Here is a 22,566-nt window from a genome sequence, read left to right on the forward strand (position 1 = left end):
GGGGAAACCCCCATTTCCCTGGTGTGAATGAAATATCGGGGACTGCCTTCACGTAACTCCCCACTTCACGCGCGCACACACACACGTGCAAAATGTGGTTGAAATCTTCAAAAGGAATGACTACAGAATTAGAGGAGCTCTCTGCCTAGCCCAGTGCGTGGCAGGTATCCAGGGGGGATTGTACTGATGCGCTGGCAGAGTCCCCTGTGTCAGAGCAGGGGCCACAGCAGAGTGAGAGTGGGGAGGGCCCTCCACCTGTGCCTGACCTCCTTCTCCTACATCCGCAAGAACAGCTGGCTAATTCCGGGGCTTCCCAGGTCACCCTGGAGCTTGAGAGAGAGAGAGAGAGAGAGAGAGAGAGAGAGAGAGAGAGAGAGAGAGAGAGAGATTGGGGGAAGGGTGAGTCACCCCTCTGAGAGGAAGTAGTGACAGTAAACAGAGAGGTCACAGAGAGAGACGAAAGGAAAACGGCACAGGGGAGGGGGAAACCCAGGCAGCAGTACTGAGAACTGGGCCCTGCGCAGGCTCTCCGGCTCCGTTACGCAGCCGGGGCGGAATTTTCAGAGCAGCATGAGCACGCTAGCAACTGGAGAACAGAGTAGGCCAGTAGCACAAGGGCCTAAGAAAGAAAGAAAGAAAGAAAGAAAGAAAGAAGCCCAAGGATGAGAGGGACAGACGGAGCACGAGAGGAGAAAAACATGAAATTGTCAATGTGGTGTGAGGAAGCACAGCACTCTATGGTGATGGAGGCATCAGAATATTTTGGGGGGTTTGTGGCTCAGCACTCATTTAGGAACACTAAACCAACGAACCCATCACACACTCATCTCCCCCAGTGATGCACTGGGAGCACTGAATTAAACCGGGTAATCTTATGAATTAGCTCATGACATTCTGAAGCATGAAGTTCTGGAACTCCAAACACTTTTTTTGGGATTTGCAGACAGGAGCCAAATAAAGTGAATAAACAATATTCATGGCTGTGTAAAGAATCTTTAATACAGGCAGATGGTGTGGAGCTAAACAGAAAGACTTGCCCAGTGAAGGGGAAAACAACCCCACACACACACACACACACACACACACACACACACACACACACACACACACACACACACACACACACACCCCCTTGAGTTGGCACACTGGGGCCAGTCAAGACAACACTAAAACAGCCTTTTAGGCCTGACATGCTAGGAAGGCAAGAAAGCATTGCGAGAGCTGGGCTTCCAGGCATGTAGCTCCAGCTAACATTGAGCTGGACAGATCCCTTCTCGTCGTTAAGGCCTTCATTGTGGATCCCAACCCACAGGCGTCACCTCAGAGAGGTGAGAGCCCCGTGTGGGGTTCGAGGCCGAGGGCGAGCTCTGTTGCCATGCCAATCACAAGCTCCAGTTCAGTTAAAGGCAAGACAAAGCCTGAGGGAGCTCCAGCACAACTGTCAGGGCTGCTCTCAGCCAAGGAACACCAATCAGAGGCTCTGGCCAGCCGGCATCGTGGCTCTGCCCAGAGTCCTCTCTAGCGCTCCCCAACAGCAGCACTACACTGCTCATCTTCCCTCAGAGGCAGCGGTGTTCTCCACCGTACACGTCCCTCTGTACCTGCTCAGCACACACACAACCATAGCTGAATGAGATCTCTGTTCTGACCTAGTTTTTGCTCATCAAATTCTGTGTAAGAGAGGAAAATGTGTTTAAAAGGGTGAAGGTGTGAAAAAAAAAAAGAAAAGCAACTAAACTGTCAGCATTGTGATGCTCAGTGTTGGACATTTCCTGTGTGTACGTGTGAGAGAGAGAGAGAGAGAGAGAGAGAGAGAGAGTGTGTGTACGTGTGAGTGTGTGAGAGACAGAGAGAGAGTGTTTGCGTGCATGTGTGTACGTGTGAGACAGAGCGAGAGAGAGAGAGAGAGAGAGAGAGGAGAGGTGTGTGTGTGTGTGTGTGAGAGAGACAGAGAGAGAGAGAGAGAGAGAGAGAGAGAGTGTGTGATCACTGTTCTGCTCCAGGCTTCCCTCCTCCCCTCACTACATGAGGTAACAAAGAGAGGCCCCTTCTGCCGAGAGAGGTGTTAACAACAGAAGCCATCTTAAATTCTGCTCCCGCACATACGGCTGTGTGGGGCTGTACACCTTTTAGAGGGGTATGCAAGTCCCACTTCTCTCCCTTTTATCCTGATGCATAAAACTTCTCATCTTTTATACTACATTTTCGTTCTTTGTGTAGCAGGTATAACATGCAGTCATTCCTGAAGTTACTCTTCAGAGTAGTACACACACGCTCATATGTTTTTTCCTTCGGAACTTGAAGTGGCTCTTCACACTGTTCTCAGCACCTGGAGAGGGTCATTCATACTGGTACACACACACACACACACCCACCCCTGGGGTGGAAGCAGGAACAAAAAGCTCTCAGATTTCACTGCTCTAATTATTATACCCGCATCACTGCTCTGGAACATTGGACATTCTGACGCCCCTTATATGCCTTACCCAATTTAATTTGTTGAAATAATCGAATCAAATCAAGATTTCTGCCAGCCAGCAAGGAGGCATACGGAGGTGCTCAACTGATGGACAAAATCTGCAATGGAAAAGAGGAGAACAAAAACGTGCACGCTCCCACACGTGCTGACGGAAATCACCGATAGATTGCTGTTGATTGTGCATATGGGTAAGGAAGGTGGTTTCCAACAGGGAAGACAGGTAGAGCGTTCTCAGTAGACAGCACCTTTCCTAACCGAGGTTGAGGCCTCTCGTTTTACAGGGTGTGCCTACACAGCCATGCATGGCTGAACTGACCGTTAAACCCGTACATCTGCTCTTACAAAACACACTCTTTTTAAAAAAGGGTTCTCGTGCAAACACACACACACACACACACAAGCTTAAAGAACAGAAAGAAAGGAAATGCATGGGGAGATGCATAAGATGAACAGGGAGGTAGAGAGAGAGAGAGCACGTGAGAGAGGTCAGGATTCAGATAAGACACAAAATTCCTCTTTAGTGCCCCGTCATTCTCCTCTAGAGCTACTATGCACAGGACCACGTCCAAGCGCCACAGTGGTCCTCCAAACACTGCCCTGCAGGCAAACACTCGCACCCATCCTGCGAGCCCAGTGCCTGGCTGCACACATACGCGCACCCTGGACAGCTCCAGACTCCAGTCTTCTGTGGAGGTCAGAGGGCCAGAGAGAAAGAGGCAGTCATAAGCCTGCACACCCACCTCAGGGCGACCCCAAAAGACTTACTTCACAGCCATATGCACTTTTGATCTCCTGAGACTAGCAGGGAAGGGAAAAAACAAAAAAAACAATTAAATATAAATCGCAATGAATTCTGAGTTTCCTTAAAAAAAAAAAAAAAAAAATGCCCCGCTGAAGCCATCAAAAAGATAACATGGTGCCGGGGACGTGGGGCCCTGAAAGTTGCCCTGAAATGGTGGAGAACATGCTCCAATAAAAACATCATATTAGGTGAAACTTTAATTACGGGGCCGTCAGTGATGTCGGCTGAAGAAAAATGCTAAATAAATGGTCAACACAGCTGAAATAACCATGACGGCGTGGAGAGAAATCACAGCAAAATCAGGCCTGGGTCACAGAGCACACCAGGGGTTCCAGCATCTCCCAGCATAACACAAACATGACGGAGCTGAGGTTCTGTGAGCGAGGGTGCGTGTGTTTACGCGCGTGCGTGTGAGAGAGAGAACACTGGCAAACTGTGGATGAACTCTGGTTTGTGTTTGTGGGCGAGTCTGAGTATATGCATATCCCCGCTTGGCCAGCATGATTAACAGGCGCCGTCCGTCACACAGGTCACTGGGGGACTTGCAAATCGAGCTGAGGGAGGCTGGAGCAATACACTCAGACCCCATAAAACCAGCTGGAGATGGCCAGCACCAGAGGGCATGGCGACAGCACCATCAGACAGGCCCGGAGTGTGGCAAGAGGAATCTGGTACTGTGAAACAGCTGCTCAGATTGGCTGTCCCACATGTATGGTGTCATGAGAGCACTCTTGCTATTGTGGATTTCAAGATGTGAATAAAAACTTGGTCTTTGCAATGCTCTGGAGCATGCTGCCGCACCCAGGGGGGCGGGACACGTCCTTAAACTGCATGCGGCCAGAAAACATGAGTTAGCCACCAACAGGGGACGACAATAGTGGGGTAGTGCTGCTGCTGAGTGGATGGAAACTGGGTGGCAGTGGGCTGGACGGGGTTAAATCAACACACTCCCTGGCAGGGTGGTAAACAGACAGATAGTGATCGCCAGCAACTTTGCCAGCGTGGGCCAAACGTGCAGCAGAACAGACAGGAGTTCGCAGGCTGGCTCACTACAGTGAGGCCGTGTCACTAGCGTGCTGTCCCCATACACACGCGCACACACAAAGTGCATTCTCCAACATGCCACACATGCACACTCCCACACAAAGCAAAAAGGATGTGCAGTAGCAGAGTCTGCAAAGTTAAACTGAACGAGAACTACAGGCACAGAAACTACAGGCCCCAGAGTGTCCAGAGGAGCGATTGCTGACCTCTTACACAGGGCCAGGTGTTGGGTCCTGTCTCATTGCCAACCTCTGACGAGAGGGGGCCAGACAAGGGACAAACATGAGACATCATACACAAGCACACACATGCACATGTTGTGAGCTGCACCGAGTGTAGGTTTACTTAATGTATTTTTTTAAAAGAAAAAATAACAAAAAATAAATAAATAAAAAAAATCACGCAAAGAATAAAGATAAGGAAGGATTTCTCGCTTTCTCACCTGACACACACAAACAAATGTATGCGGCAGGAGGAGAGGCGGCGGTGGGACCGAACACTACATTCTTCACACTTCACCTCAAGAGACTCTGGGAAAATGTCTCTCCTGGTGTAAAGAAAAAAACAGCGACCTTTATCTTTCCAGCGTGTGGGCACAGATACCGACACACTGCGTGCGTGCGTGCGTGCGTGCGTCTCCTTCACAGGCCACTTGCATGCGAGTGAGACGCCATTTTAAGGCCTCTTCCTTTCCAACCACCCACACACACCCACACACACACACACACACAATCTGTGAATAACAATGATGCTTGGGCCAAATGCTCAGCAGAATTTATGACAATTCATTTTAGAAAAGTAGAAGCGCTGGAGCAAAAAGGGCTGACTAACATCTGAAAAACAAATAAAGCCTGTGTGTGTGTGTGTACATCAGCAGCCCTTTACTGGAAAAGGTCGCGTTTGTGTCAAACTCAGAAGGCAGTATATGGGTCACAAACCACGTACGGCAGCATCAGGGTGCATACATGTAGAAGAAGTAACAGACGTTGGAGGAGGCAGGGTTACACAGGACTACAAAAAGTTCGTTGGTGGGTTAGAAAGTTGAATTTGTGCTTAGCTGTGCAGAGATGTTCGGGTGAGGCTGAGGGGTGAAGTGTGCAGTGCGTGTTTGGTGTGAGGGGACTGGCTCTAGCCTCCTGAACGGTTCTCCTGTTTGCAGAGTAGCTGATTCAGGCCTGAGTAGCCAGACATGCTGACACCCCCACCCCACATGGCAGAGCTCATTATGGCCTATTCCTGCCAGCCAAATGCCACTATTTTCAGACACTCAAGTGCAGATTCAGAAAAGGTGTGTGTGTGTGTGTGTGTGTGTGTGTGTGTGTGTGTGTGTTCTGGCACCATGATGGTTGCTATGGAAACATAGTGGCTAGACCAATTTTTTACGATTTTTTTTTTTGGTCACTATGGTAACAGTCTTTAGGTGGTATAAATAATGTGTACTTACCCAAAGTGATGACTTGTTTAGTTTTTAGTAATATGAAATGTCTGTCTCTGCTGACGCGCCTGGTAAACGTTGGCGCGCGTCTGCACACGTGGGTCGTTTCCGAATATGTCCCATTACCGACGAAAGCTGCACTGTACAGCGGGAATACGGGATGATTTATCGTTACTAAACGCTTTAACGTGGAAAGCCTACGGTCTGCCAGTCGCTTCTTCTTGTGCAACTCGTTGCGTGTTGCGTTATCGCAACAAGCACAGACCTTAGCAATAATTTATGCGAAAATAAGATATAATCAAATTCAATTAACAGCAAATTATTTTTTTAAGCGTATAACCATTATATATTTATTCCGCCTCGAGTCCCGTCATGAGATCTCACCTATTCAAAAAGGTCTTTAAGGAAATAAAATAATTTAATTCTAAAACTACTGATTAGTATGAGTGCAGGCACGTGGGAGTAGTCAAGATGCCTGATAAAAGCTCAAGAAAAATTAGCCGAATTTAGTTGAGCGAGATACAATACTTACCCCCATGCTCAATTATACGGACCATTGAAGGCCGCATCTATATTCATTAGACATGCATTTATGATGTCATAAATCTGAGGCGAGCACGTGAATAGCCAATTAAAATTCTTAACACAGTCGTCAATTGACGTTAATTGGAGCCAGTTACCTTGGTGCGCGCGCGTACGTAGTGGGTGATTTGATAAACTGGCGAGTGTGTGTTTTTGTGTGTTGCACTCCTCCGATGAACGAATGCGCGTCTTCTGATTCCGCAAAGGTCAGCAGCGCGGAAACGCGAGCTTCTTAAATGTGGGGAATCCTAAGTGAGAACGTGGTAGCGAAGCTAGCGCGGAGGAAGGTCAACGCGCTTGAATGTCCGGGTGCGCGAAGGGAAAGAAGAAAAGTTTCCAGTGTTTCTTTTGGCCCAGAAAAACAAAACAAGAAGGGGAAAAAAACCGGGGGGAAAAAAAAAAAAAGTGAGATGAGCGGGCAGGCAGAACGAGCGCCAAGCACATGTAACTAAGGAGTCGGCAGCCAAACAGATGATTAATACTGTATACAGAGACTCTCGCATTCCTACTCTCTCTACTCCGCACACAATGTAAATATTCCCGTGCCGAGAGCAGTGGCCATGGCTGCTCTGCTAACACGAGGTCACACGCTCAGCCCACCTGTCAGACCAACAATACGCTGCTGCTGTGCCGAACAGTGCGGCCCTAACCGCTGTCTCAAAGCTTGGACAAAATTCCTTCCCTGTCAGCGTCTGTGAGGGGCCCACTCTGCCCCCCGGCCTCTGCTGCACACCCAGTGAGCATGTCCAGACCCCCCGCCCAAACACAGAGCATGCTCACATCCCCTGCAGCTCTAGCATCTCCCCATCGCGCGCTCGCACACGAGCTTGCTTGTACACACACGCCCACACACTTGCAAATGCACGTGCAATTTTAAACCTGAAAAGACTACTGTGCAAACTACATCCTCATTACTGTAAACACTTGGCTCTGACTGATATCACCATGTGCGGTCACGGTCGACAAAGCGCTAGCCAGCAGTTCACCAGTGCGCCCCCGACAGTAAGACACAGGAGGGGTCCACCCGATCGAGCGCAAAGCTCGCCGCAAGCCACGGCACCTAGACACGGCTGCACGTACTTGCCGGGACGCCACGTGACCCGGAGGTCTGCGATCACAGGCTGTACTGCAGCTGCACAGCGACAAAACTAAATACCGTGGCACAATCAGAGGTCTCTAAGGGGACAGTGTTGCTGAGAAGACTGACTGTATGTGGGACAAGATTGTGTTACCAGTGAGGGAGGGAGGGAAGGAGGGAAGGAAGGAAGGAAGGAAGGAAGGAAGGAAGGAAGGAAGGAAGGAAGGAAGGAAGGGGTTTAAAAGTGAGGGTTAGGGTGGTTAGGGGGAGAAACGTTTCTACAGCCATTGGGCATTGTGTTTTATTGTTCACTTGAGCAGTGTTTAACACCCCAGAATCTCAGTTAAATTGTTGAATTGAAGTTATTCACTTTACAATTTAAATGTATTTAGCTTCTAACATGGGGAGGAAGGGGGGGGGGGGGGAATTCCTCCCGAGAACAGCACTCTAGCCAGAGCACGCATCAAAATCAGCACACACCTGGTTTTATGCCAACAGAGGAAACATCTCACATTATGTGAACATGTCCTTATATGCAGCTAAGTGTGTGTGTGTGTGTGTATGTGCTCTGTGGCACAGTCTCACGCTGACTGAAGAACTCTGCTCCCAGGCATGGCAGGTCATGTGAGACGGTGAGAGCTGAGATACCGAAGGCCGTGTTGTGTAAGCCACAGAGCAGTGGCACGGCGGCTATCAGACTCAAGACAGAGCAGCCCCAGAGCATCTGTGGGGAGAGCCGGCAGCCGGCAGCAGGCTCTGCACAGAGACAGCCACAGAACGTCAGGTGACATGCTAGAGTGGAACACTGTCTGCTGGCACAAGGCTTCTGGAAGTAGCTCAAAAGAGCCAGACAAGAAAGGGAAGAAAAAAAACACCACAACAACAACAAGAAAGGAAAAAATAAATATCTAAATTTCCCTAAGAACCTGGGCTGCCAGAATACACTGCCTTCTAGCACTGCAAGTCAGCGTAGCCAACATTCAATCTCACACTCACACACACACCTCAAGTTCTGTTTTACATGCACTTTGGCAGCCAAGCTAATGTAATAATTTTACCTTGCATTTTACTCCTTCTTTATTGAATTATCTAAAGAGCACTCTAAGATTAGACTCCAAGATTAGATTTACACAAGCCATCATCACCTCATCACGAGCGAAAAACAATTTAATTAAGTCTTTGCACATCACCGATAGTCTAAAAAAAAGGGGGTTAAGGCAGGAAAAGGCTGCATGCACCAAGCACTTTTGCTAAAAGAAAACCTTCTGGTGAAAAAGAGTCAACCAAGCAATGTGAGTGAAATGAGCTCAAATCCAGCAATGTGTGTATCCCCAGCCTGAACAATAGCTGCACTCCTGAGGTTTGGTCCATGAATTTCGCCAGGTCACACCCTTTTATATGCACAAAAAATAAAATAAAAAGATCTTTAAAAAAGACCATTTGCATTAAAACAGAGGGTTAAATGAAGCGTATGGAGCTAAGGGCAGGCACTGGCATGCGCGCGCACACACACACACAGCTTTCTCCTCACAAATGGCCCAAGTGGCCACATTTACATTGTAAAGCTGCAGGGTGAGAGGAGAGAGAGCCGATGTCACAGGAGGGGTTGGTGGGGGGTGGGGGCGTGGCCAAGCACTCCAGTTTTGTTTCCTCTTTTTGTGCTGCACACACACAGCAGTGGATTTTTCAACTCGGCCCTCATCAGTTGTGCGCCTGTTGAAACAAACTCTGACAGCTCCTTTACATTTGCAAAGGCCCCCCGCAGCAGCTGGGGTTGTCCCGCCACAACACGGCCGTGAATCGGAGTCCGACACCGGCTGAGCCCGGAGAGAGGGAGGGAAAGAGAGAGAGAAAACGGCCCGTCTGTGTGTGCCACGTTGACTTCAACAGGACACTGCCTTGACCAAGACCACCATGAGGCCTGCATTTGTTACTCGAGCGTCCGCTCCAAAGCGGTGCAACTCTCCTCGTCTCTCAAATATCACTTAAAAATAAACCCTGTGAGAGGTCACCTAGGCCCGAGCGCAGAGAGACAGCCTCGTCCATGATGGCCATTACAGGAGGTCACTAACTTTCTTCTCCTTTTAACATGTCCAGCAATCCAGGTCACCAAATTCCATTTCCTCACTAGCGTTTATCAGCCATCGTCCCTACAGATGAATTTTAATAACATTCACAACACATCAGAGATTGGGGGGGACGACAATACAACTTGCACTCTTGTTCTCCGGGATATAGTGAAGCCAAGCGTGTATAATTGTCTTACGCTAATTAGGGGGAGGTTAAATTAGAAGGAGCAGGATTTGTGTGGTGAAGTGGGGGAAGGATAGGACCTCACGGGACACCTCCTCCTCCTCCGTGTTTTTGTTGATCGTCTGCTTCAGTCTGACCAGATTTTGATCATGGCTCCGTGTGCACCGCTGAGACACGACAAGGCCGGCCACGTCTTACACACCACCGTTACAAACTACACCCACACAACTGGTCAAAATGGCTCAATAACAGGAAAACAAAACAAAACAAAGCAAAAAAACTCTCTCTGTGATTTTCAAACAGTAAAAGATGAAAGCCTTTCTGCTTATTGTGACTTATCATTCTATTACCATAATAAAGGTTACCATAACAAAGACTTAAACGGTCATCTCGTTGTATGTATTAACATGTATATTAGAAAATTAAAATAAGCTGTTTCCATGTTCCATTTCAGAGATTTTAACTAAACATTTGACATTTGTGGTTAGATGTCATTTTTACATGGTAATGTGTACCACACACTTGCAAAAAAAATGTAAAAAAATTAAAATTAAAAAAAAAAAAAAAAAAAGGAAAAGGTCCCGCTAATCAGTATTTAAAACAGCACTAAAAAGCCAGCAAGATCAATGGTTATTAAAAAAAAAAAAAAAAAAAAAAAAGGGGGGGGGGGGGGGAAAACTCCGAGATAGACAGCAAAGCCAAGTTCTCATACGATGGTCACCATCGTATTTGAGAGACACTTTACGAAAGGCAGCTGGACATCCATCTCCAGCGCTTAGGTGCAGCGTAAAGCGTAAAAGGTCGACCGATGTGCAGTCGCTCCTCGCAGTGTCGCCAACTCACGCTCGTATATCATCATTACCTTCACACTTATAACCAAGCTGCTGCCAGCTCTTAACAGGGGAAATCAAAAACGACAAACGAAGCTGCAAAGCAAAAACAAACCAACAAAACAAACCAACAAAAACGGATGACACGATGTCACACAGTAACTGCTGAAAATGTGGACTGACTCGCAGAAAAGTTAAAGATGGAGGCACGTGACCGCTTCCCCGGGATAACCCTTTAAAAGCCAAGGCTGCGGGACAACATTTAGAAAGGGTTAAAGACACGGTCTCATACGGCAGTAGCATGAATAGTGAATAAAATCTAAGAATAAATATCTGAAAACTCTGCTCAAGAACGACGAAACATCCTGGACAAGTAATGCGAAGACCCCCCCCGATCTTTCAGTGTTAACCGAGTCGAGGTTACACAGCTGGCTCGACGAAGGCTTTGTTATGCTGGTCTTGATCAATTCTGCACACAAGAAAAGTGACCTAAACAAAAGTTTAAAGAGACGGTCATCCCATACGCCTCTGATCGGTGCTTTAGAAAGTTTGACGATTGCCTGCGCTGCTTGTGCGATTAAATGGCCGGTCCGGTACGCGCGAACCTCTGCAATGCGTCTAGAAATTCAACCTTTTCAAAAAGAGGCGCACAAACGACATAGTGCTTAACCGGACCTCAACATGCCGCAAACGGAGCATCGAGGAGCGGTCGTGTGTTTTAATGATTAACCGCCAGGTCTCCTCCGAGGGAGGGAGATCGTCAGTGAGCCGAAATCCTGCCTCTGCGGAGCCCCGCGTGTTGCTGCAATATCAGAGGTCAGACGCTGCACGACACGCGCAGCATTGGATGTACAGTCCGTGCATCGTTGAACTTTCGATATGTTTAAAGTTAGGGCATTTTCGTCACTGTGCAATAGCGGCAACGTGAACGCTCCCCCTTGTTCTGAGAAAATAAGAGAGGCCAGTCCACACACAGCACCTCCCGGCAAACGGGTTAGCTACACCCAAGTCTATTCTCAAGCAACCACGCCAAAAAAAAAACCCCCCAAAAAAACAAAACCAAAACGATGGAGACGATGCAAACAGACTGAGGTCAGTGTCCCATTTATGTACACAGTGCTGCATATTTATTTTATTTCTGCAGATCGAGCGTGCCTGGTCGGTTTAGGGAAACGGAACCCGGAATAAAAGCCCCGAGCGATATGGCTGTTCCCTCAGCTTTGAAAGAGACCGAAGCAAACAAAGCCGTTCTGGCAACAATTATGTTTCTAGTGGGATTTGATTTTTTACCATTAAATACAATGTAAGGATTTCACCAAGTTCTGTTACGGCGCATCTGCGTGGTATAAACCAACACATAGAATCGGTAGATACCGGGAGAAACACCTAATAGAATCGATGCGTATGAAACTTGAAAAGCCTTTTTTTTTTTTACAGTGTTATATTATTTTCAAACACGCAATACAGTTCATCCCAGGATCAAAGTCTAGCTTTTACAAAAACAAGACGGCTAACCCGTGATCGAAGTTTATGCATTTTTCATAAATTCAGCACAGGCAAGCGAACTCAAACTTAAAGGTCAACGCGTCGCGTTCAAATATAGAAATAAGGGAAAAACTTACATATTTCTTTTGAATAATATTTCTCTTAGGTCTTTCCTTGCTCATCCTGCAATCCAAACGTTTTCGCTACGGGGAGAATCGCCGCATGAATGTCCTTCTTTGCTTCTCTTTTTCCTCCGGTGCAAGCCAAAAACGATTTAAATCCCCGGTCTGTAGTTCGCTTGCTCGCAGAGCCGAACTCCCCTTCAGTTGTTACTTCCTTGTGAAATTTTGAATTGTCAATAAATCCTAAATCAGTGGTCCATGATGAATGGGAAAAGACAAAACAAAAACAACACTTCGGCATAGCATAGTTAAAAACAAATCGCAACAATAACTTCCATGGGTAAACCAGCCTGGTGGTTGCATATCCCGGCGCTAAAAACGAGCGTGTATTCTGAGTGTCTAGGTGAAAGTCACATCTTCTTCAGAAAGGACTACCAAAGGGCATGAAATAAATAACGTAAAAAAGCTTTGTGGTCACGTTTTGGCTGGAGCCAGTGAGCGATGGCGTGAACTCTCCAGTGCCACAGCTATTCTGACCGAGACTCGCTTCTTTCTTCCCTAGACTCAGCCTATCACACCTACCGCACTCGCAGCGGGAACTTTAAAAGGACTGCCATATTAGGGACCGAGGGAAAATACCCCTCCTAACCAACAGCTGAATAAAGTTGTGTTTGACGCTAAACTGGCCGTAGACTGGATGCTCTTTTGCGATTAAAAAAAAACCGTTACATGTAGTTGTATTCCCGGGAATGTTAGATGTTTTCCTTATCTGTAATTTTTTTGGACGTCTGCTTGAACAAATCGGCAGGGCGCCCTTTTTATTCTGTTGTTGTTTTGTACTTAGTTAACTATCCATGTAGTGGTAAAAGACAAAATAGGCAGCCTATTGTATTCCGTTTTTTTTTTTTAATTACATGAAATTAAATTTATTCATTTTTTTACGAGTATCCCAAGCTAGATATTTTGTAATATATTTCGCATTTTGTTTTCTCCCTACACAAATATGACTTTTGTTTGAAATCGAATAGCCAAATTGGTCTCTTTTTTTCTGTTAGGGTTTACTTGCAAGCTGGTAATCATAGCGATTTCTATGTCAATTTAATTAATTAAGTTTAATTAAAATACATTGAATTAATTGTAAATTAAAAGTACAGCGAAAATCTCCCTTATGCGATTTCAAAGAAGGCCTGAATATTGGGTCCCTATTTGCCCAGTTTTTCACAGCACTTGTGGCTGTTTTTGGACGCTTTCTCTTCAACCAAGTTGCCTTACCTACAGTAAATTTAAAGTTTCCTGAATTTATTTACCAAATGTGCGAACTCTTCATAAATGAGTCACACCAGAGAAGTTGAACTACAGATTGACTTGAATGAATTCAGGAGTGACATGCTGATGATTCACAAAGAAATGTGTCAGATCAAGCGGGAAGTCGATATCACTACCACTTTCATCATTGTCGTCATGGGTGAAAGTACCACATCCCTCACATTCTGGGAACAAATGACTCGACAGATTCTAAACCCAACACACTGTTCTTACCACATGTTGAGCTGGTGTCTTTCTCTCTCTCTCTCTCTCTCTCTCTCTCTCTCTCTGTGCGCCTGTGTTGTGCTCTGGGCTTAGTGTTTTCTAGTCTTCTGCCCTTATGTAGGCCTGCACTGTAAAATGTCCAGTTTTTCTGCTTTAATCCTTCCACTTCAACCTCACGAGAGGCAGATGAATTGAGTCAGTTGCGTCGGGAGCAGAGAAAATACTAAAATCTGTACAAGATTTATTAAAAATATATTAAATTAAGGTAGGAAGGGATCTAAAATCATATTCTGATGTTATACATATTAACATAATGTATTTGTGTTATTTCAGTGATAAAACACTAATGTTTTAAAACACATAATATTTTAAGATCAAAGCAGATCTGGATACATTAGTAATGTAGACTACTTTGGGCTTCACAGTGAGAAGAAGCTGAAGTGTGTCTGGGTCAGTGGCGATCCATACCAACCTTGCAGCTCAGCCACCACCTGGCTTTAGGCTCACCGGAGACTATCAAAAGAGTATGGAATGGCTGGGAATTCCCTCCATATGAGCTGCTATTTCAGTTGGTGTAGTAGGAGGAGTGGCAGGTGGTGTCCAATTGGATGTGCAGAGTCGTCCACCCCCCCCCCCCCCCCCCCCCCCCCCCGCTGAGTCTAAAAGGTTCCATACTGTAGACCTGGCACACGGCTCCGCTGGATCCAAGCATCTAGCTCACCTACAAATTAGGCAAGCCAGGATCATGGTGGATCAATAACTTAAAGGTGAATAATTTAATTGTTGCCTGAAGTTGCCAAGATATCATGTGTCCCACTAAATTGTCCAGGCTTCGGAACCCAAACAGCACACATCTGACCGCGTCGGACGGCACGCCGGTTTGTTCGTTCAATAATGAATTGCGCGAGAGCCCAGAGTTATTGGGGGGGGGGGGTTCATTAATCTGCCCTTTAATGTGAGACCAGATATCGGGTGAGGGAGGAGGCACCAGAGCTCAGCCTAAGAGCTTCCTGTTCTGCCCACTCCAGGGCCTTCCTGCTCGTTTCCTGTTAATGGTGTAAGGGTTGTGCTCTGAGCCCCGGCGGGTGAAGGAGATAGGAGGGGCTGGTGCTGCGCTAGGCAGACACCGGTGTGAATTTCCATCAGACCAAGGCCGTAGCCATTAGGCTCTGACATAAGGCTAAATAGCACCAGCATAATTGATCGTTTCCTAATCAGTTTGTGAAGTACATCTGCACTGAGGCATGTATGTCCTGTTGGGGATTTTGCTTGATACTTGATTTCATACACTTTGTGTGTATGAAATGGAGGTGGGTTTGTTTCAGGCTTACTGCACTGTTGAAGACGTTCCGTCTAGGAGGTTCTCCTGCTGCCGTGGTGTCTTCTTGTTTTGTCCCTTTTTGCTTGAGAGGATTTTCTGCATTCTCATACTGTAAGTGACATTTAAACCCACAGGAATCAATGTGAGACATACTGTTCTGAGGCTCCAAGATACCTTTGTGACAGTGTCTCTCTCTCCCCCCCCTCTCTCTCTCTCTCTCTCTCCCCCCCCTCTCTCTCTCTCCTTCTCTGCCTCTCCCTCTCTCTCTCCTTCTCTCTGTCTCTCTCTCTCTGTCTCTCTCTCTCTCTCTCTCTCTCTCTCTCTCTCTCTCTCACACACACACACACACACACACACACACACACACACACACACACACACACACACACAGGGTTACCAGTAGCCTGTTGGATGCACATTACACCTTTATAGCTGTGCATCTGGTCTCATCCTCATTTCCTCTGTTGATGAAGCACAGGCCTGGCAGATCGCTGTTTTAGTGAGGACCTTTAAGTGCTTGTGTGTGTGTGTGTGTGTGTGTGTGAGTGTGAGAGAAACTAACACACACACACACACATACACACACACACACACACACACACACACACACACAGGGTTGACAGAGGCAGTATAAGCTCTGGCCTAGACCCTGTGAGGGTTAGGCAGAGCATTGATTATAGCTTTCAGTCCTAATAGAACTAATTGTTCAGTGAGCCAGAGCAGGATCGCTGATTCAGGTTGATTCCGGAAGGCTGGGAGCTGGGAGAATTACAATGACTAAATCAGGATTGATCTACACACCAAACACAAAATCCATACGCATGTTACAAGAAGAAATTGAAATAAATTAAAGCACCAACCACCTCCTCCTCAAGAATTGTGTGTTTTTTATGAGAAAAAATTCACCATCAGTGTTAATTGTTAAAACAAATTTCATTTGACAATGCATAATTACAGAGTACTTTTTAATTCTGAATAATGTCAAATTGCGAGGGTAACTGTTGCTTTGAGCAGCACATTTAACAGCCCAAGTGCAAAGCCATCCCTGCTTCCTTTGAGTGTAGCTCTGTGGAGACTCTGGAAGACTGCAATTAGTGAGGAGAAGCGGAGTGGCTGTCTGTGGCGAGAGGCGGGGGGTGTGTGTGGCAACACCGCATTAATATACAATCACTTGTTTCCTTTTGTGCAAAGACAAAAAAAAAAAAAAAAAAAAACCCTAAAAGAAACAAGGCACTGAGTGTAAAAAACAAAAGGAAATTATTTAATAAGTTGAAGAGCGGCCAAAACGATCAGTGAAGCTGAAGTCCTGCATCGTGTTTCATTGAGGACGTTAACCCTTCCCCCACCCTCAGGCCAGCTCGTCTGGTTCTGCAGAGACCAGTCAAGATCACAAACACACTGGGGTTTATAGCACTGGCCCCCCACTGAGGGACCTCCAATCCCAGTGTACCAGTGCAGATAATTGGACACCTTGAATCAGAAAATCCCCTCTGAAAGCAAACTCACCATGGGTGATTGCGTCAGGTAAATGAAATGCAAACACTGGATACAATGAACCAGAACATGGGAGCAAAACAAAAACTAAACTGCAAGCTTTATCTGTGAGTGTGTCCTGCTTGGTTCAAACCAGGAAGGAGGTTCCTTCGATTGGCTGGTTAGGATGAGACAGTTCCTGGCACAATCAAAACTTATTTCAGCACAAACTTAAGACATTTACTTAGTCTAGTGGCACTGAATTCTCAGTATATCAATACTGACCTCTGTGGTAATTACAAACTATGAAATAGGAAAGTTTAAGAAGTCTGTTGATACATGTTGGTTTTTTAGCAAACTTTTGAAGCAAATTGTTTAGCTGTTTTCCATCGTTGTACATGCATGAACTTGCGTTGTCTGTGTGTATAAAACTTGAAAGTCCTAAGAGCAGAGGGAGGCAGGTGCAGGCGGCTGCCATGGTCGACGTGAAAGAGTTTAAGGATCAGGGGCTTTGTCTCTGGGCTGCACTGCCTTCAAGCTGACCTTGTCGCCTAGATACAGCACGCCCCGGTCATGTGACCTAAGCTAGTGGTACTGGTGCTGAAATCCAGCTTTTCCTATTCAAAATGACACTGCCATTTTGTTTTTGTTTTGTTGTTGTTTTTTTCTGGCTATTGGACTACAGATTGTGTCCAGCAATCCCATGTGATTCTCCAGCCTGCAGGGTGCATTTATCAGACAAGCCCCCCCTCGAAGCTCCCATTCTCTCCTTCACATGTTATGTGGATTATTAAGCTGTGTGCCTTCTTGTCTCCATTCTAACAAATTCACAAATAACCAAATAAGTCTCCCATGCTGTGTGGCTTATATGCTACATAACACTCCATTTCAACAACAGCATAATGGAACACATGCTGTACTAGATTCTGGTATTGCTTGCACTTAGTGTGGTTAGACAGATCTCGTATGCCAAACGGGCTTGCGTTATCATGCATGCACATTTAGTGAATGGGCTCCACCCACGCAGCCATCCGCAGTGGAGCATGTGCTCTTTCAGGCTGTCTGGTGAGTCATGTGGTCCAGGGCCTCTACAGGTGGGTGTCCGGGTGAATTGAAACCCACGGGGCGCCCAGGCTCAGTCCGGGACACCTGCACCAGGCACAAAGGGCAGTCCTTTTGGCCTATTGTGGGGGTGGGAGCAATGGATGGGGGGAGGAGGAAAAAGAGAGAGAGAGAGACAGAGAGAGAGAGAGAGAGAGAGAGAGAGAGAGACAGAGAGAGAGAGAGAGAGAGAGAGAGCGTGTGTAGGAGGCTTGCTGACCTCAGCCACATGGAAAACAAAGTAATCTAAACGTGCTAAGGCAAGACAACAGCTGGAGAGCAGTGATGGACAGGAGGGTGGGTGGTCTGAGAGAGAGAGAGAGAGAGAGAGAGAGAGAGAGAGAGAGAGAGAGAGAGAAAGAGAGAAAAAGAGAGAGAGAGAGGGAGAGAGAGAGAAAAAGAGAGAGACACACAGAGAGAGAGAGAGAGAGAGACAGAGAGAGACAGAGAGAGAGAGAGAGAGAGAAAGAGAACACAAAGAGTCTCCTGAGTGGAACAGTCCCTGCTAGGAAGGCCCAGTACCTGATCAGGCTTATTATCCCTAATCAGCCCTTCAAATGAGCACAAAAATGATTAAGTTAATCTTTAATAATTACAGATTAGGAGCTATTATTAAAGGTAAGTTTAAAGCATGCACTGCATATACTGAGTCCCCGGCATGTGTTGTCATTAGAGGACCCTGCAGTTCAGTGAGATTATGTGACTTAGAACATGTGTTCATAGATTCTTATTCAGTTTCCATGTGTTTCAAACCTAGACAACTGCCATATAAATTGTTTCCACAACACATAACAAGACACTTAACTCATCAGGTGTGAGGCAGCCGTTTTAGGTCAGGTAACATGACAGCATGGTTTGTCTCCAGTTATCAGCGGATCATACTAAATCTGATGAGGGCCTTTTTTATTTTCAGATGAAACTATTTAAAATGACGTTTAAATTCAGCTGTTGTCCTCAAGCGCCAAATAACAGTGATTTTAATGAATCCTCCAGGATTATTAATAGTGGGTCAATTGAGTCTTTTGTCTGAGAAGAATATTTTATAGTCCTTCTACAGAATAGAGGCATTTGCGCACTGGGCAATAGTCCTAGGGTGTTTTCGATGTGGAGCGTATCAAGGCTATATGGTTTGCATGATAAAAAAACAGGTAATTCTTTTGAGAGGTCCATGATTTTTGCATGTCCCTTGGGCCCTTGTAATTTAGCTACATATGTCCTTTTTTAATAGACTATCCTCTCGCTCGCTGTCTCTCTCTCTCTCTCTCTCTCTCTCTCTGTTTTCTTTTTTTTTTTTTTTTAATCAAGGCCTGGTTGTCTGCTCTATGGCTGTAGCCTCCTGATTTGCAACTGAAAAGGCTCGATTGTACTTGAACTAACTCAATAAGCACCGGGTTGGTCTAAGGAGTGGGTGAAAAGCAGCAGAGGTGGTTTGTGTGCATGACTCAAGCATGTCACCGCTGATGGCTGTCCGGCCCATTGGTCTAGGTGGGTCCAATTCCATTGTGACGGTCACATTCATTAATAGGGAGAAACAGGAATCTAGTGCCCCAGGTGCTGTCCTGATTGGCTGGTCCCTACACACTAGCCTCTGTCCAAGTAAATTTGGAGTTGTCTCTGAAGCATCTGCTTCCCTCTGTGCCCAGGTACACATTAAATTCCAATGTCAGACTCATTCATGTTAATTGGATCAGTGAAATTCATCAACAGCTTTGGTCTATAAATAATATCCTATGAGTGCAGATACAAAATCCCCTTTAAGAACATTTTGAATAGTAATATCACAATCTTACTATTACTGCCCTGCGTGGTTCGATTCTTATCTCTGACATGAAAATTAAACAATGGCCTTCTGTCGTCTTAATTATCAACAGTGTGTGGACCATGTCGAGTTGTCGAGTCTGTGATCGTGCTTTTTAGGTTGTCTATCAGTTACAAACAAAAACCGAGGTGGTTTGACTGCCAAATGTGATTTTCTCCATCAGCCCGGCTACATTCATAAAAAGAAGCTTTTACTTATGACCTTATGCTTGTTTACTGAAGAATTTGTGCACCCGGAAAAATGCTGTTATCCTTTAAACATTTTGCAGGATTACTCTTTGAACTCTCAGTGCGATCTTATCACAAAGACAAAAATTTGTACCAACAGGTAAGAGTAAGAGGATCACCACCCAACACAAGCTTGTGAGCAAAACAGTTCCTGTTTTCATACTAATTAGGTCGTGATCTCATGTCGGGAACGCCTGCATTAAAAATAACAGTTGAAGTGCTGAATGCATGTCATTCGCTTACGTTTCCTCACAATCCAGGGTCTAGTAAAAACGTGAAAGTGCTGTTTTTCTGATTCCTGATACCAGAGAGAGACAAAAGGTTAACAAGAACCTATTTGTTAAGCATTTTCTCACGTGTCTGTTGCGACAAGTGCGTAAACATCATCGTGATTGTGATCATGATGATATTAATAAGCATTATTCTCAGTTATAATATGCAGAGCAGATTCATTTCGTTGTGTGGCCAGCTCCCTGTGGAGACGTGCGGCCTGTGGAGCTTCATTAGGTCGGCGTGATTGCACGCTGTTTTCCCGCCAACCCATTTCCAGCTAATCACCATCACAAGGTCATTATCACCAGTCTCACAAGTCTCACTCACCGGTGGAGAGGAGAACCAGCACTGGCAATATTTTGTGTGCTTTTAATGAGGTTTTACACTGAGACCAGGGGTCTCTAATAAGTTGGGGTGGATGGGTGGGTTTGAGGTCCCATGATTTAACATGAACTGGTTAGCACTCTCTTCCTGTTTGGCTTCTTTACCTTTTGTCCCCTGGTTGCTTTACAGGCTTGTGCTGAGCTCTGTGAGTGAGTAACTGAGGCGTGTGTGGTGTGGGGTATAGGGAGTGAGGCAAGTGTGGTGTAGGGTATAGGGAGTGAGGCGTGTGTGGTGTGGGGTATAGGGAGTGAGCCTTCAGTGGTGTCTAACCCGAATGAATCCAGTTCTTAATACCATCATTATGTCACCACAGCTGTAGAAATCATCAGTATTATACAGAAGCGCTGTACACCCGATGCATCACAGACAGGCATCTCACGCAGTGAGAACAAACGTCATTAGTAAAGCAAAAAGCCCAAATGACACAATTCAGCAAGATTCCTTTCACTGTAGCCACAGTTGTGCCACAAACCGATCGTTTTAGCAGAGGCTTCAGTATTAACCTGGGGGATTATGGCTTTCCCAGAGGTTTGAAATTAAGACACTAAACACAGAAATTAACTGTGTGTTTTTGTGCAATATCTTCAGGAAAGAAAACAAATATAAATGGCCAAGGGTACCGCTTGTAGCTACTGGACTGTAAGTGGCAGACAAACCTTTTCCCTGTCTGGGACAGGCTTGATAGCTTCAGGGTTGTCTGAGTTTTTCTCACTATGTCCAGCTTTTCTTGAAAATGGCTTTGTAAGTATTTCATCTCCTCTGTCAGCCAATATGGGTTGAAAAAATAGCTATTATATCTATGCGAATATGATTTTACTTGTGCAGGTCGCTACAGATGTGATTTGCTCACTCTGACAATGATGCTGATGCTCTCTATCCAATCATATACAACCAAAAGGACCTAAAAATTCAAACGTTACTGTACAGCTACTAGATGACCCTGTATTGCCAACTCAAAATCTGATTGGTTAAAGCAACAATTTCATTGCCATTTATTTTAAGATACAGGTGCCTGCACTGTTGATTCTGAAGGCCTCAAGGCAGATTTCTTTGATCCATAATGGATGAAATATGATTGGATTAAAGCTATAACATAAACATACTCCACTGGAAGCAGCACAAACAAGTGAAAAGGTTTGAAATGATGTGGAGAGACTTATAATTGAACATATATTGATGGAAAAAATAATACTAAAAAACATAAGTCAGTGATTTTGATAGTGTTTAGGCCAGCAGAGAAGGTCTTGCTGGTCCTGATGGCTCACCACTGACTAAAGGGACTGAGGGGTGTGTATGGAGGAGAGGAGAAGAGAGGAGAGTCTGTTTCTTTTTAGTTCAGTTTGAAATGGCTTGAGTAAGAAACCTTCAGAAGAGCCAAAATGGAGCCCATGATAATCCAGGAAGCACCTGATAGTGTAGTTACTATCTCTAATGAAATATTCACAAGCAGTTTTAAAACTGAGGCACTAGGACCGTGCAGAGGACATATCCATGAGAGAAGCTGGTGACTATCATTAAAAATGTTAAATGACGGGGTGGGGGTGGGGGAGTCATTATTGAGTGGGAAGTATATGGGATATCTGAGAGTATGATGACATGGCAAGGAATGTTCAGTATAACAGTTTCAGGAATATCGCATGCAGACTGAGAGCCAGAAGCAGGTTACGAGCTCATGCGGAGTCTGGAAGATGCTACGTCTGGTTATAGATTATGATTATGAGATTATGATGCCTAGCAGCACCCAAAGAACCAGCCTATTCCAGCCTCTAGATCAGATGAGGTTCTTAGAGGCTGGAGTGTTAACACAAAGCCCTTCAATGCAGCAGGAGTACATTCCTGCTAGCAGCTCCTAGGTGGTCAAGCATGGCCAAACCAGCATACCGGAGGAAGAGGTGATGGACTGCAGAACAGAGTGCACCAGCATGGGGCTGTACTCAGAGCCGACGCAAATGTGCACAGATAGAGGCTGAGGGGTTTCTGTGTTGTATCTCCAGCACTGTGCAGGGCCAGGCCTCCAGGGCTGATAGCAGGCCAGAGCATAGCTTTTGAAACTGCATGCATGGGATAACTGGCTACGAAGATGGTATGACTCTTCAGATTTTAAGCGACTCTACGCAGGCTGGGCCAGTGGGCAGAGGGCTGGCTGTAGGAGGCAGGGGAGAGTGAGCGAATCATTAGCTTAGTCATTCAGTGCTCCAATGTGACCAGCGTTTACCTGCCCACATGAGTGACAGTGTGTGTGAGTGGTATAGCAGAGTGCTGCCCACATACAGTAAGTGTGCCAGTAACACTGTGTGACAAGACAGTTTCCACCAACTGAGCCATCAA

General features: G+C 45.9%; 1 protein-coding gene across 2 annotated transcripts in view; it reads right to left on the bottom strand.

Moving 5' to 3' along the window:
• jarid2b (jumonji, AT rich interactive domain 2b) overlaps positions 1-12,637 on the bottom strand; it is an 85,297-nt gene extending 72,660 nt beyond the window's left edge. Inside the window, exon 1 of one of the 2 annotated variants that reach the window (XM_035528955.1) lies at positions 12,126-12,637. In XM_035528955.1, coding sequence (XP_035384848.1) covers positions 12,126-12,170 — 45 coding nt within the window. In that variant the 5' untranslated portion in view covers positions 12,171-12,637. Of the gene's footprint in view, positions 1-8,005; positions 8,081-12,125 lie in introns of those variants that run through there. The other variant, XM_035528956.1, reaches the window with a different exon arrangement.
• Between the last annotated feature and the right edge of the window lie 9,929 nt (positions 12,638-22,566).

This window comes from Electrophorus electricus, chromosome 8 (assembly GCF_013358815.1).
Source record: "Electrophorus electricus isolate fEleEle1 chromosome 8, fEleEle1.pri, whole genome shotgun sequence".
Taxonomy (NCBI): Eukaryota; Metazoa; Chordata; class Actinopteri; order Gymnotiformes; family Gymnotidae; genus Electrophorus; species Electrophorus electricus.